Genomic DNA, 12,703 nt, shown 5'->3' with positions numbered 1-12,703 from the left:
GTATGGAGGTTCCTTAAAAAACTAAAAATAGAACTACCATACAACCCAGCAATCCCACTACTGGGCATATACCCTGAGAAAACCATAATTCAAAAAGAGTCATGCACCACAATGTTCACTGCAGCACTATTTACAAGAGCCAGGACATGGAAGCAACCTAAGCACCCGACGACAGATGAATGGATAAAGAAGATATGGCACATATATACAACGGAATATTACTCAGCCATAAAAAGAAACTAAATTGAGTTATTTGTAGTGAGGTGGATGGACCTAGAGTCTGTCATACAGAATGAAGTAAGTCAGAAAGACACATACCGTATGCTAACACATATATACGGAACCTAAAAAAAATATGGTTCTCATGACCTAGGGGCAGGACAGGAATAAAGACGCAGACGTAGAGAATGGACTTGAGGACACGGGGGTGGGGGGCCGGGAAGGGGAAGATGGGACAAAGTGAGAGAGTAGCATTGACATATATACACTACCAAATGTAAAACAGATAGCTAGTGGGAAGCAGCTGCATAGCACAGGGAGATCAGCTTGCTGCTTTGTGACCACCTAGAGGGGTGGGATAGGGAGGATGGCAGGGAGATGCAAGAGAGAGGGGATATGGGGATATATGTATATATATAACTGATTCACTTTGTTATATAGCAGAAACTAACACAAAATTGTAAAGCAATTATACTCCAATAAAGATGTTAAAAAAAAAAAGCTGGCTTTCACCTTGAGGGTGGGTGTATCATATCCTGGGAATCTTGGGCTTTACTTACGATGGACACAGGAGGCAGGAAGGACAAAAGATAAAGCTGAGGTCCCCCTACTATGGGGAAGTGTAACAAGAAATCCTTGCATGACACTGGAATCTCAAATGACCACACTTTCAATATAAGGACACATGGTAACTAAAAAGCTCTTTTGAGATAAATTTCAAAGATATGAAATGTAACTAAATCACCATGAACTAACTAATAAGACTAAGAAGTCCAAGTTATAAGACTTCTTTCATTATTCTCCCTACATTTTCTTTATCCATCTATATCTCAGTCTCCTAAAGAACTTCAATATCCTGCCAAGTGTAAGTAAAGAATGATGTATGACACTATCTACACAGTAAATTTACTGTTGTTTAAGAATAGGCATATCAAGTCTACCACTTTAAGATTTCATAAAAATTAAAAGGAAGCAAAAACCAAAGGCTGGGAATTTTTCAACTATTGTGATACAGTTTATGACAAGAAACTTTTTGGAATTCAAGAATAAGAAGCAGTACTCTTGAAAAAAAAAAGAAGAAGAAGCAGCAGCACTCTAAATGGCCAGGCTAAGTTTAGAAATATTGTGTGAGGCACTAACTGTAGATAAAAGATCACTTCAATTGAGATAGGAATGAGGAATATATCGCTGTCTTGGTCTGTGGCTCTGTTTCTAATCAAAAGTTTAACTAATATAATTGCAGGACTCTGGAAATTCATTTAGCCCTCTTTATGCATAAATCCAGACATATCACTATAAAATCTCACTGCTATTAAGTATCTTCAAATCAAATAATTATACAGGTAATGGTTTAGGTGATCTGAATTTAGAATGAATAAATCAATTTTACTTCTTTTTCTATTACCTAAGCACAAAGGTACATTTCACTTAGCTCTAAATACATCATATTTAAAACACATAGTATCTAAACATCTTCATTATACATAGATCTACACAAAACGAAAATCATTTCATTACCTAATTATTGAGTTTTAAGACAGAAAGAAATAAGTAGAATTGGTTTTTCAAACCTGTTTTGATGTGAATATCTTCTCATGTCTTCTGTTTTTTGAAATTCCCTCATGGGTACTGGCTTTACTGGTGAACCCTAGGCCAAAAAAAGAAAAACAGATCAATTTAACACATGTATCCACATGTATCCAGAAAAGTGTAATTACACAGTTCACATTCAACTTGGCATTTAGGGATCTGTATATTACACTAAAAATATTTTAACAGAAACTTCAAATGTGAATTTTCATGTTTAAAAGCATCATAGGCTATATTACTGCTTTGGTAAACACAAAACTGTTCACAATCCAAAAACATTTATTTTAAAAAAAGCAGATTTTCTTCACACCGTATTTTATGAATTATAATGACCATACAGTAATATTTACTAGATGATAAGATGTGAAAGTTGAAAAGGATCTTAGAGGTCATCTAGTACAAACTTCCATCTAGAACAGGAATTCCTACCAACCCTACCGTGACTTTTGCTCAGCCTCTCTTGAATATTTCTAGTAATAGGAAGTTCACTGGGGAGATTACATTTCTTTACTTCTTCATCATCATAAATTGTTACTTATGTTAGTCAGACAAATAGTCCTGGGGATGCTGGTGGAATACCAAGATAAAGCAAAAAGTAACTTCTATTTATGGTAAAATATGATATTAATTAAAAGAGAAATAGTGGCAATTTATTTATAAACTGAAGGGTAAAGGTCATTTCAAAAAATATTACCAAAGAAAATTAAACTGGCTTAAGTTATATGGACTATATACTGAAAAATAAAATTATAAATCAAAGGTAGAGGCTCATGGGATATCACACCACATACTTTGTCAAATGAGAATCTATAAAAACAATATAATCTTACTTCAACACCAAAAATAATCATCAAAATGGGTATTCTGGAAGGGGGAAAAAAAACTTATCCAAAAAAAAAAAAAACAACCTAGAAATCAAATGTAAAACTATTTATAGTCTATCTCCAAGAAATAGGTACATCACACATAACTAGAAAATCTTCTTTGGTGAGTTACTCCAAAGGGCTAAAGCTGACTCCCGTAAAGTCTGGGCATAATCATATTAAATGAGATACAATTCTAGAATCTTGATGAGAGAATAATTACTCTAATTTCAGTGAATATGACTTTTTAAGTAAACAAAAATCTCTCCTAGTATGTTAACATCAGTGACTTATCACCCTGGTTTTACCATACTGCAATTACCTAAAATTATTGCAAGAGGTACATGAAATTTTCATGACAAAATGAATGTAACATTGGTTTAATTTAAAAAATAAATATGTCATAGTCTATAAATATAAGTCATACCTTATTTTATGACAGTATCACTATGTATGTGACAGGCATTATGATAAAATTAAACAATAGCAGAGTGTTTAAAATCTCAAATTGTTTTTAACAACCCATGTTTAGGTAGTATCCAAGAATATAAAAAAGTATTTCATCACTGGTTATTAAACCATTTAAAATAATACTGCTTTATTTTATTTTTATAGGTGCCAAACTTTAGAAAGCCTTATGACACAGAAGTCATAAAGAGCCTTATGACAGAATCATAAAAACTACTATATATAGTAGGTAGATGGAATCAAAAAACTTATTACAAATTAGCCAATATAATGGATTAAAGAAATGACACTACAATTTTTCATCAGTAGCATAACATGCATTTTCACTTTTAGTAGAAATACCTCATCTACACAGCCTAATTAACAGTAAAATGGTCAAAGAGAAAGACCACAAGAAAGAGGATTCCCTTTTAGATTATAATGTGCATTGTTAACTTAAACTTTATTGCAAAGTAGTTGCCCTCTGCTCTAGCAGAAGTGCTTATAGCCTGAACCACAAGTAGTTTCATTAATCACAGGTACACACTGCTATCTGTAGGCTGCAGGACTTTGATTTACAGTAGTCCACTTTATCTTCTGGTTTCACTTTTCGAGATTTCAGTCACCCACAGTCAACCATGTTCCAAAAATATTAAACGGATAACTTCAGAAATAAACAATTCATAAGTTTTAAATTGCACGCTGTTCTGATGAAATCTCAAGCTGTCCCGCTCCATCCCACCTGGGTTGTAAATCGTCTCTTTGTCCAGAGTATCCTGCCTGTTAGTCAGTTAGTAGCCGGCTCAGTTAGTCTCTCTTTTTTTTTTTTTTTTTAAACATCTTTATTGAAGTATAATTGCCTTACAATGGTGTGTTAACTCCTGCTTTATAACAAAGTGAATCAGTTATACATATACAATATGTTCCCATTTCTCTTCCCTCTTGCATCTCCCTCCCTCCCACCCTCCCCATGTTCCCATTTCTCTTCCCTCTTGCATCTCCCTCCCTCCCACCCTCCCCATCCCACCCCTCTAGGTGGTCACAAAGCACCGAGCTGATCTCCCTGTGCTATGCGGCTGCTTCACACTAGTTATCTATTTTACATTTGGTAGTGTATATATGTCCATGACACTCTCTTACCCTGTCACATCTCACCCCACCCCCTCCCCATATCCTCAAGTCCATTCTCTAGTAGGTCTGTGTCTTTATTCCCGTCTTGCCACTAGGTTCTTCATGGCCTTTTTTTTTTTTTTTTTTTCCTTAGATTCCGTATATATGTGTTAGCATACTGTATTTGTTTTTCTCTTTCTGACTTACTTCACTCTGTATGACAGACTCTAACTCCATCCACCTCATTACAAATACCTCCATTTCATTTCTTGACTGTCGCAGTACAGCAGTGCCTATTTTACTTAATAATGGCCCCAAGGGCAAAAGTAGTGATGTTGGCAATTTGAATATACCAAAGATAAGTCATAAAGTGCTTCCTTTAAGTGAAAAGGTGAAAGTTCTTGAATTAATAAGGAAAGAAAAGAAATTGCATGCTGAGGTAAGATCTATAGTAAGAAGAAATCTTCTATCTGTGAAATTGTGAAGGAAAAAGACATTCATGCTAGTTTTGCTGTTGAACCTCAAACTGCAAAAGTTACAGTCACAGCATGTGATAAATGAATGCTTAGTTAAGATGGAAAAGGCATTAAATTTGTACAATGAAATATTTCGAGAGAGAGAAACCACATTCATATAATTTTTGTTACAGTATATTGTTATAATTTTTCTATTCTATTATTAGTTATTATTCTTAATCTCTTACTGTGACTAATTTATAAATTAAACTTTATCATAGGTGTGTATGTATAAGAAAAAACATAGTACATACAGGGCTCAGTACCATCCGTGGTTTCAGGCAACCATCCACTAGGGGTCTTAGAACGTACACCCTGTGGATATGGGGTGGGGGGAATACTGTATATAACTTTATCCAACTTTAAATAAAAGAATGTCATTTGAACACCAACAAAAAATACTGTGTTCAAAAGCCTTCAGACAGGAAGACCAAGGGTTTTTTTTTTTTTAAAGAATGATAATAACACTCTATAACATGTCCCACTTGAAGTGACTATTCGCTATTTCTAAAAGACTAAATACATCATTCTCCAAAAAGGCCCCAAGTGTTTCTCAAATAATCCCTGCTCAAAGCCTGGGACCAACTCCAGACATTAACATCACACACACTGAAGTGCAGCCATTTTATTATGCTGACTAGATACACTGAAGAATGCTATTTCTACTTGAGACCCTTGGGGAATTGGCAGAGATTTTGCAGTGGGCTGAATGCTCACTTGTTTTCTAAGGCAACTCAATGCTCCACTATAAGAGACATCCAAGAATTTTAATGGCAAACAATTTATATTCTGTGTGATTTCACATAAAAGCGCCAATATAATTAAGCTCATCATAGAAATTCTATGGTTAAGTCTGTATGTTGCTCCAAAAGTCAGCAGTTTGGTTCAGTTCTTAATTACTGATCAAACTATGATTTACCAGTTAATAACATTAAAAAAACAATAAGAACAACAATGAAAAGCATCATGTTCCTCTGCATTTTCTTCCAAGGCACAGGATACTCTTAGGACTTCTTTCCTTCTTCAAAATTCTGAAATCTGTCTTTTTATTTGAAAAATAAACCTAAACTTTACTTGAGAGTATTGTCTGATTTTTAAAACAAAATCTGAAAAACTCAGTAATAAAATTGGAACTAAATATAATAAAACAAATAATTAAGCCTAAACCAACAAATCACTGATATGATAGAAATTTATACTGTCATAAACTGTTTTTACTAGGGGATAGCAACAAATTTAAGCTTAAGTGTGTATACTACCTCATGAGAGATTCGCCGTTGTTCAATATATGCCATAAACTGTGAACTGAGGCTGTCTGAGTCCAGGCCCTTGGGTGGTCTCACTTCTTCCTCTTCTTCCTCCGCAGTACAGCTGTCAATATAGTCAATCTGATCCAGATCATGTTCCACTGTTCATACGACAGACACATACACACACAGACACCAGAAAAAACATTCAAATTAGATAGCCCACAAAAAACACTGAATTGCATTCTTTCCTTTTCCCTAACATTTTCTATTCTGAAACTGGGAGGAATAAGAAGTTTAAATTACATAAGCCTTTATTATTTGGTCTATGGCCACTCACAAAAATAGGCTAAAGAAAAAATCTTAGTCCTAATTCACTATAAAGAATGCAGTAATTGATGGTAATTATTGGAAAACAGACCTCTAATCTTTCTTTTTTCTTTGGACAGCTCTTGACTATCTTTTAAACAAGACAGTTTGAGTTTGTGAGACAGATAAGAAGAATAATTTTTTAACATCGGAAAATATATCTTCTTTTAGTTTTTTTTTTTTTTGCATGTTTTAGGTTTGGGGCTTAATCATACCTCTTTGAAGAGCTGGGAGGCAGAAAACCTAACATAATCAACTCAAAATAAAAGTGAAAAGACAGGAGGAAAGTGGACTTGGTGATAAAGAAGTAGATACTGACGACTGTTCCCTTTCCTGTAACTGTTGTCCATAACTAGAACAAGATTTATTTTCCTATTTAGAAAATTATTTTCTACAGGTCAGTATTGCAGATATTTTGTAGCAGTTTGTGGATGGAAGGGAATCATTTGAGGAATTTTTGTTTCTCAAAATGCTCTGGGGTGAGGAGAAGCACATAAATAACATATAGCCACATCATTATTTCTTCTAATACACTTGGGTGCACCCCATTAATTTTTTTTTAAGTTTAAAAAGTAACTATTTTTAAAAGCCACTTTAGATGGCACACTAGGAAAAAAAAGTTACTACTAAGATGATTTCTCCAGAGATGTATTAACTCCCAGCCATTATTGTATGGTGGTCTATAGGCTGCCTAAAAGTTGCAGTTGCTGGGAATAGTAAATTTGAAGAAGTCTATTTCTCAATTAGTTTTCTGACTCAATTATTTCTAAATAATTCCATAACTGCAGTTAATATAAAAATGAATTGACTTATCATAATTATATAAATAGATAAAAGGCTGAAAAGGTTTTAAGTCTACACCCGTGTTAGAAACCAGGTACATAAATGCATTTATCCAATGTGCTACAACTTGTGTGACTAAATCAACAGTTCATTTTATAACTATCTCCCAAGAAAGCAACACCACTTTTTCATACTGTCTAGACCAGTGCTATCCAAGAGAAATAGAACGTAAGCTATGAAAGTGAACCACACATGTAATTTTAAATTATCTATTAGCCACATAAAAAAGTCAAAAGAAAAGGTGACATTAATTTTAATAATATATTTTACTTTGTTCAATATATTTAAAATATTATTACAACATATAATCAATATAAAGTATTATTGATGTTTTACATTCTCTTTCTCATGCAAAGGCTTCAAAATCTGATGTGTGTTTTATACTTATAGTACAGCTCAATTCAGAAAAGCCACATTTCAAATGCTCAATAACCACATGTGGCTAGTGGCACAGATCTAGAGATTATTTTAAGTCTGAAATGAACCAATGGGAAAGATATCTCATACAAAAGCAAGATTAAAATGGAAAGTACTGAAATGGTAAGTGACAGCAGTAAAAAAAGAATATAAGATGGTAAGGAAAAAAAGGCGGGGCAAACCGTTTAATTGAACTCATCATTCAGAGATGAAAGGTCTTCTTAGATAATATAATAGATTTCTGGAAAATCAAAGTCATTTCTCCCTTATAGCTGGCCCTTAAAATTTAAACATTAGGATTTGGTAATTCAAACTAAAGCAATATTGAATGGAATGCTAAAATCAAGAGTCTGCTTCAAAAGCACAAGAAAGCAGAAAGAGCTCTGTTAATGAACTATAAAAATAATTATAAATTAAAAAAATTTTTTTAATTTAAATTACAGATTTTAAAATACCAGAATAAGGAAAACTTGGATTCAGATGCCCATGAAGAGCACAGTTCCAGATGAAAGAAAAGGTAGACATCAAGAAATGTACTGAATTCCTAAAAGAGGTCAAATAATGAACACAAAGAGAATCTTTAAAAAGGAGAATAGTACTTCAAAGAAGATCATGGTTAAATCAAGATTAACAAAGATCTATTCCAGGTAAACTGTCTTTAGTAAAGTTTCCTCCCAAAATAAGAATAAGGGAAAAACATTGTATTTTAATTGCAAGTCTGAAACAGAGAAACTGAAATTTAACCCTAATAGAAAACATTTTTTTTCTAATCAGATGAGAAGAGGAGGGAGGTCTTTAAAGAAAGACTGGAAGAAGCTACAGATACACAAATAAAAGGAGTGGATGTGAAAAGGCCACTTAAAAAGTCAGAGAGATTATAAAGACTTTGGATGTCGTCAGGAATCATGTTTACCTCCACCATTTGTTACTACTATACTGCTGCGATTCTCCTGGTACTGGCTTTCTCTTCGTAGTCTTTGTTCTTTAGTAATTTCTGCTACTCGAAGAGGCAGATCTGAAAATTCATCTGTAGGCTTAAAAAAATAGCAGAAACATTAAAATAAATCATTTCAAATTTTAGACAACATGGTACTTAAAACACAGATATAATATAAATTCGTTAGAATTTATATTTAAGAAGAAATAGCAAAGTAGTTTCAGAGATGCATCTAGAGATGCACATATTATCCAACAATATGAATGTACTTAATGCCACTGAAACTCACTCTTAAAAATGGTTAAAATGGTAAATTTTATACGTATTTCACCACAATTTTAAAAAAGAATAGGGTATATATGACTCTATATACATACATATATGAATTTAAAGTATTGACATAAATGTATCTGTATTGATATAGCCACAATCATGTACACACCCACCCACGCACAAATACCCAAGCAATTCCAAATGACAAATGGGCTGTATTCTAAAATTAATTTGCTTTAGACTCCCAATAAAACAATGTTACAAATGGTACATTACTAGTCTTGCTAAACAAAACCTTAATCATTTAACCTAACTTATAGCTAAAATATTATACCTTAGTAATTTAAAAAGAAGAGAGAAAACATAATGCTGATAATTAAAAGAGAAAAATGAGGGACTTCCCTGGTGGTGCAGTGGTTAAGAATCCACCTGCCAATGCAGGGGACACGGGTTTGATCCCTGGTCCGGGAAGATCCCACATGCTGAGGAGCAACTAAGCCTGTGCGCCCTAAAGCCTGCACGTCGCAACTACTGAGCCCACGTGCTGCAACTACTGAAGCCTGCATGCTATAGGGCCTGCACGCTGCAACTACTGAGCCCGTGTGCTGCAACCACGGAAGCCTGCACGCCTAGAGCCTGTGCTCTGCAACAAGAGAAGCCGCCACAATGAGAAGCCTGCGCACCGCAACGAAAACCCAAACTCAGCCAAAAAAAAACAAAAAGAGAGAGAAAAATGATATAATTAGCTGAGAAAGTTACCTATTTATCTTGAGCATGTGCATACTCTTCATTAAGGTTCCCATCTCATTACCCATCAGCCTACAGTTCTATTTTCTCACCTTACAGTACCCCTTCTACCACCTCTGCTCAAGGCTATACAGGCCCTCAAAGTTCAGGTTTCAGTTGTAACTGGCTCAGTTCCCATTTGACCGTCCAGGATATAAAATTATTTATACAACACAATGAGGTAACAAACATGTAAAACACACAAGGTAAAAGATGGTAAAGAAACATAATACCATTTTTGATGGTAGGACTATGTGGGATTTTTACCCTTCCCTTGGCTATTCTATATTTTATATAACAAGAAATTGAGTCCAATTAAGACATTTTCCATTTTCATCATTTTATTTTTTCTTAATCATAAGTTATAACATGCAGAATAAACACTTACTTCATTCCCTGACCATCTCTTATCACCACTGTCCACACTATTGAAACCTGAATCAAGGGCTCCATAGGGGCGACCTGAGTACAGTTCTTCGTGGCTGCCAAAAAGAAACTTCAGTTGTTAATGTAAAGTTTGATATTTTAAAAATTAACATTTGAAATAGATGCAATTTTACTAATAAACATTTTCATGGCATTCAGGGACTTAACTATTTAGAATGAAATGAATATTCGTTTAACTTTTTAATATGAAAAATTCCAAATTCAAAGAAAGTAGATAGAATAGTATAATGAACTCCCATGTACTCATTATCCAGCTCTAAAAAATATCCACATCCTTACTTCATCTATTCCTCCAGCCATTCCCAATGCCCCCATCAATTATTTTTATTTTTAACAGTACTCTTTTTCTTAAAGTAAAATTTACATATGTTTAAATGCACAAACCTTTGACAAATGAATACATCTTTGTAACATACACACCTATCATGATATAGGACATTTCTACTTCGCCAGAAAATTCCCACACATCCCTTCCCAGTCAACTTCCCTCACCTCACCACTATGTGCTAAGAGGCAACTACCATTCAAATTCTTTTCACCTTAATTAGTATAGAACGTCCTCAAAGATGTCCAAGATCTAATCCCTGGAACCCATAAATGTGTTACTTTACATTGCAAATGGGAATTAAGGTTGCAGATAGAAGTAAGGTTGCTAATCAGAGGACCTTAAATTAGGGAGATTATCCTGAATTATCTGAATGGGCTCGATGTAATCACAAGGTTCCTTAAACATGGAAGAGGGAAATAGAAGAGGAGGATTCAATGCTAGCTTGAAGATGGAAGAAGGAGACCAAGAACCAAGGAAAGAAGACAGCCTCTAGAAGCTGAAAAAGGCAAGGAAATACATCCTACTCAAAACCTACAGAAAAGAATGCAGCTCTGGCATCATCTTAATCTTAGCTCAATGAGACCAAGATTTAGACTTCTGACCTACACAACCATAAAATAATAAATCTGTGTTGTTTAGGCCTCTAAGTTTGGGTGGAAACAACAGAAAAGTAATACAATTAGTTCTGCTTATTCCAGAATGCATAAAAATGGAATATGTACTCTTTTTCTACTCAGCATCATGTTAGTGAAATTCTTGATGTTTTTAATACCTTGGAGTAGAATGGATGAATTGTATGGTAAGCGTAGGTTTAACTTAAAAAACAAAAACAAAAAAACCTGCCAACCTGTTTTTGAAAGTAGTTGTATCATCTTGCATTCCCACCAGCAATGTATTGGAGTTCCAGTTGCCAACACTGTATTCCCAGTCATTAATTTTAGTTATTATTCTGATGGGTATAAAATGTGGTGTTAATTTGTATTTCTCTGATGACTAGTGATAATTAATATCAGTGATATTTAATACCTTTTTATGTGTTTATTGGCCGTTCATTTATCTTCTTTTGTGAAATGTCTGTTCAAATCTTTTGCCCATTTAAAAATGCAACATCAATAATCTTAAAAATATTTTGCTAAGTAAAAGAGGCCAGACAAAATGCTACATAATGTTCAATTTCATTTCTATGAAATTCTGGAAAATGCAAAACTATACTGACAGAAAGCCGATCAGTGATTATCTGGGGCTGAGGGTGATAAAAATATATGTATCTTGATTGTGTTGGTAAGTTTTGTGACTGTATCCATGTACCAAAACTGACTGAATTGTACATTAAAATGGGTAAATTTTATTATTTGTAAATTTTATCTCAATAAAGCTGTTAAAAAAAATGTGCCAAACCATTTTTCCAAAATGGATGTTCCAGTTTTACTTTTTACATATCATATTACATAAGCAATATGAGAGCACTGGTTGTTCCACATCCTAACATTTGGTGTTGCCAGTCTTAATTTTATTCGTTCTTGTAGACGTGCAGTGGTATCTCATTACATTTCGATGATGACTAATGATAAGCACTTTTTTGTGTGCTTATTAGCCATTTATATATCTTTCTTTGTAAAGTCTATTCAAGCCTTTTGTCCATTTTTCAACTGGGTTGTTTGTCTTTTTAACATTAAGTATAAGCAGGTATTCTTTAGATATTCTGGATACAAGTCTTTTGTCATATATGTATTTTGTAAATATTTTCCCCCAGTCTGTGGTTTGCCTATTTGTTTTCTTAATATTTTCTTTTCGTAAATAGATGTATTTAATTTTCATTAAATTTAGTTTATCATTTTTTTTAATGGTTATTGCTTTCTGTGTCCTCAGATATCCTTGCCCACCCCAAGTCACAAAGATATTCTTCCATATTTTCCTCTAAAAGTTTTATAGCTTTAGTTTTTACTTGTTTATAGCTTTAGTTTTTACTTGTTTTTAAACATAGTTTTAAAAGTTAGCTTAATTTGAAGTCTAAAACACGATAAAGACTCCGTTAAAAATTGGTCTATTAGCATTTCATTTACTAAGACTGCCTAGGGTGAAAACAACTTTCAATGGTACAAATTTAAAATATGTAGTGTTCTTCTGGTATCGAATTTTGTATTCCATGTATTCTTACATAGTTTGTGTACATAACTTTAAAAAAGTTATTGTGTCATGCTGTCACAATGAATCAGAACCTAAGGTACAGGGAAAGAGCAATGTATTTGGATTTCACAGATAATCTAACCAACTATTAGCTCAAAGAAGTTGCTTAACCTTTGTAAAATGAG

The 12,703-nt window shown here is 33.7% G+C and overlaps 1 protein-coding gene across 8 annotated transcripts in view; it reads right to left on the bottom strand.

The window, feature by feature from the left end:
* The window catches only part of LRCH3 (leucine rich repeats and calponin homology domain containing 3), a 113,248-nt gene that overhangs the window by 40,072 nt on the left and 60,473 nt on the right, over positions 1-12,703 (bottom strand). For all 8 annotated transcript variants that reach the window (XM_068546558.1, XM_068546561.1, XM_068546554.1 and 5 more), the window contains exons 7-10: positions 10,005-10,098; positions 8,534-8,654; positions 6,004-6,152; positions 1,791-1,867 (exon numbers count right to left, since the gene is read on the bottom strand). In XM_068546558.1, the coding sequence (XP_068402659.1) occupies positions 1,791-1,867; positions 6,004-6,152; positions 8,534-8,654; positions 10,005-10,098 (441 nt within the window). The remainder of the gene's footprint in view (positions 1-1,790; positions 1,868-6,003; positions 6,153-8,533; positions 8,655-10,004; positions 10,099-12,703) is intronic.

The sequence above is a fragment of the Eschrichtius robustus genome, chromosome 6, assembly GCF_028021215.1.
Source record: "Eschrichtius robustus isolate mEscRob2 chromosome 6, mEscRob2.pri, whole genome shotgun sequence".
In the NCBI taxonomy this organism is placed as follows: Eukaryota; Metazoa; Chordata; class Mammalia; order Artiodactyla; family Eschrichtiidae; genus Eschrichtius; species Eschrichtius robustus.
The sequence above is the reverse complement of the archived record's forward strand: the minus strand, read 5'-3'. Positions and strand labels throughout refer to the sequence as shown.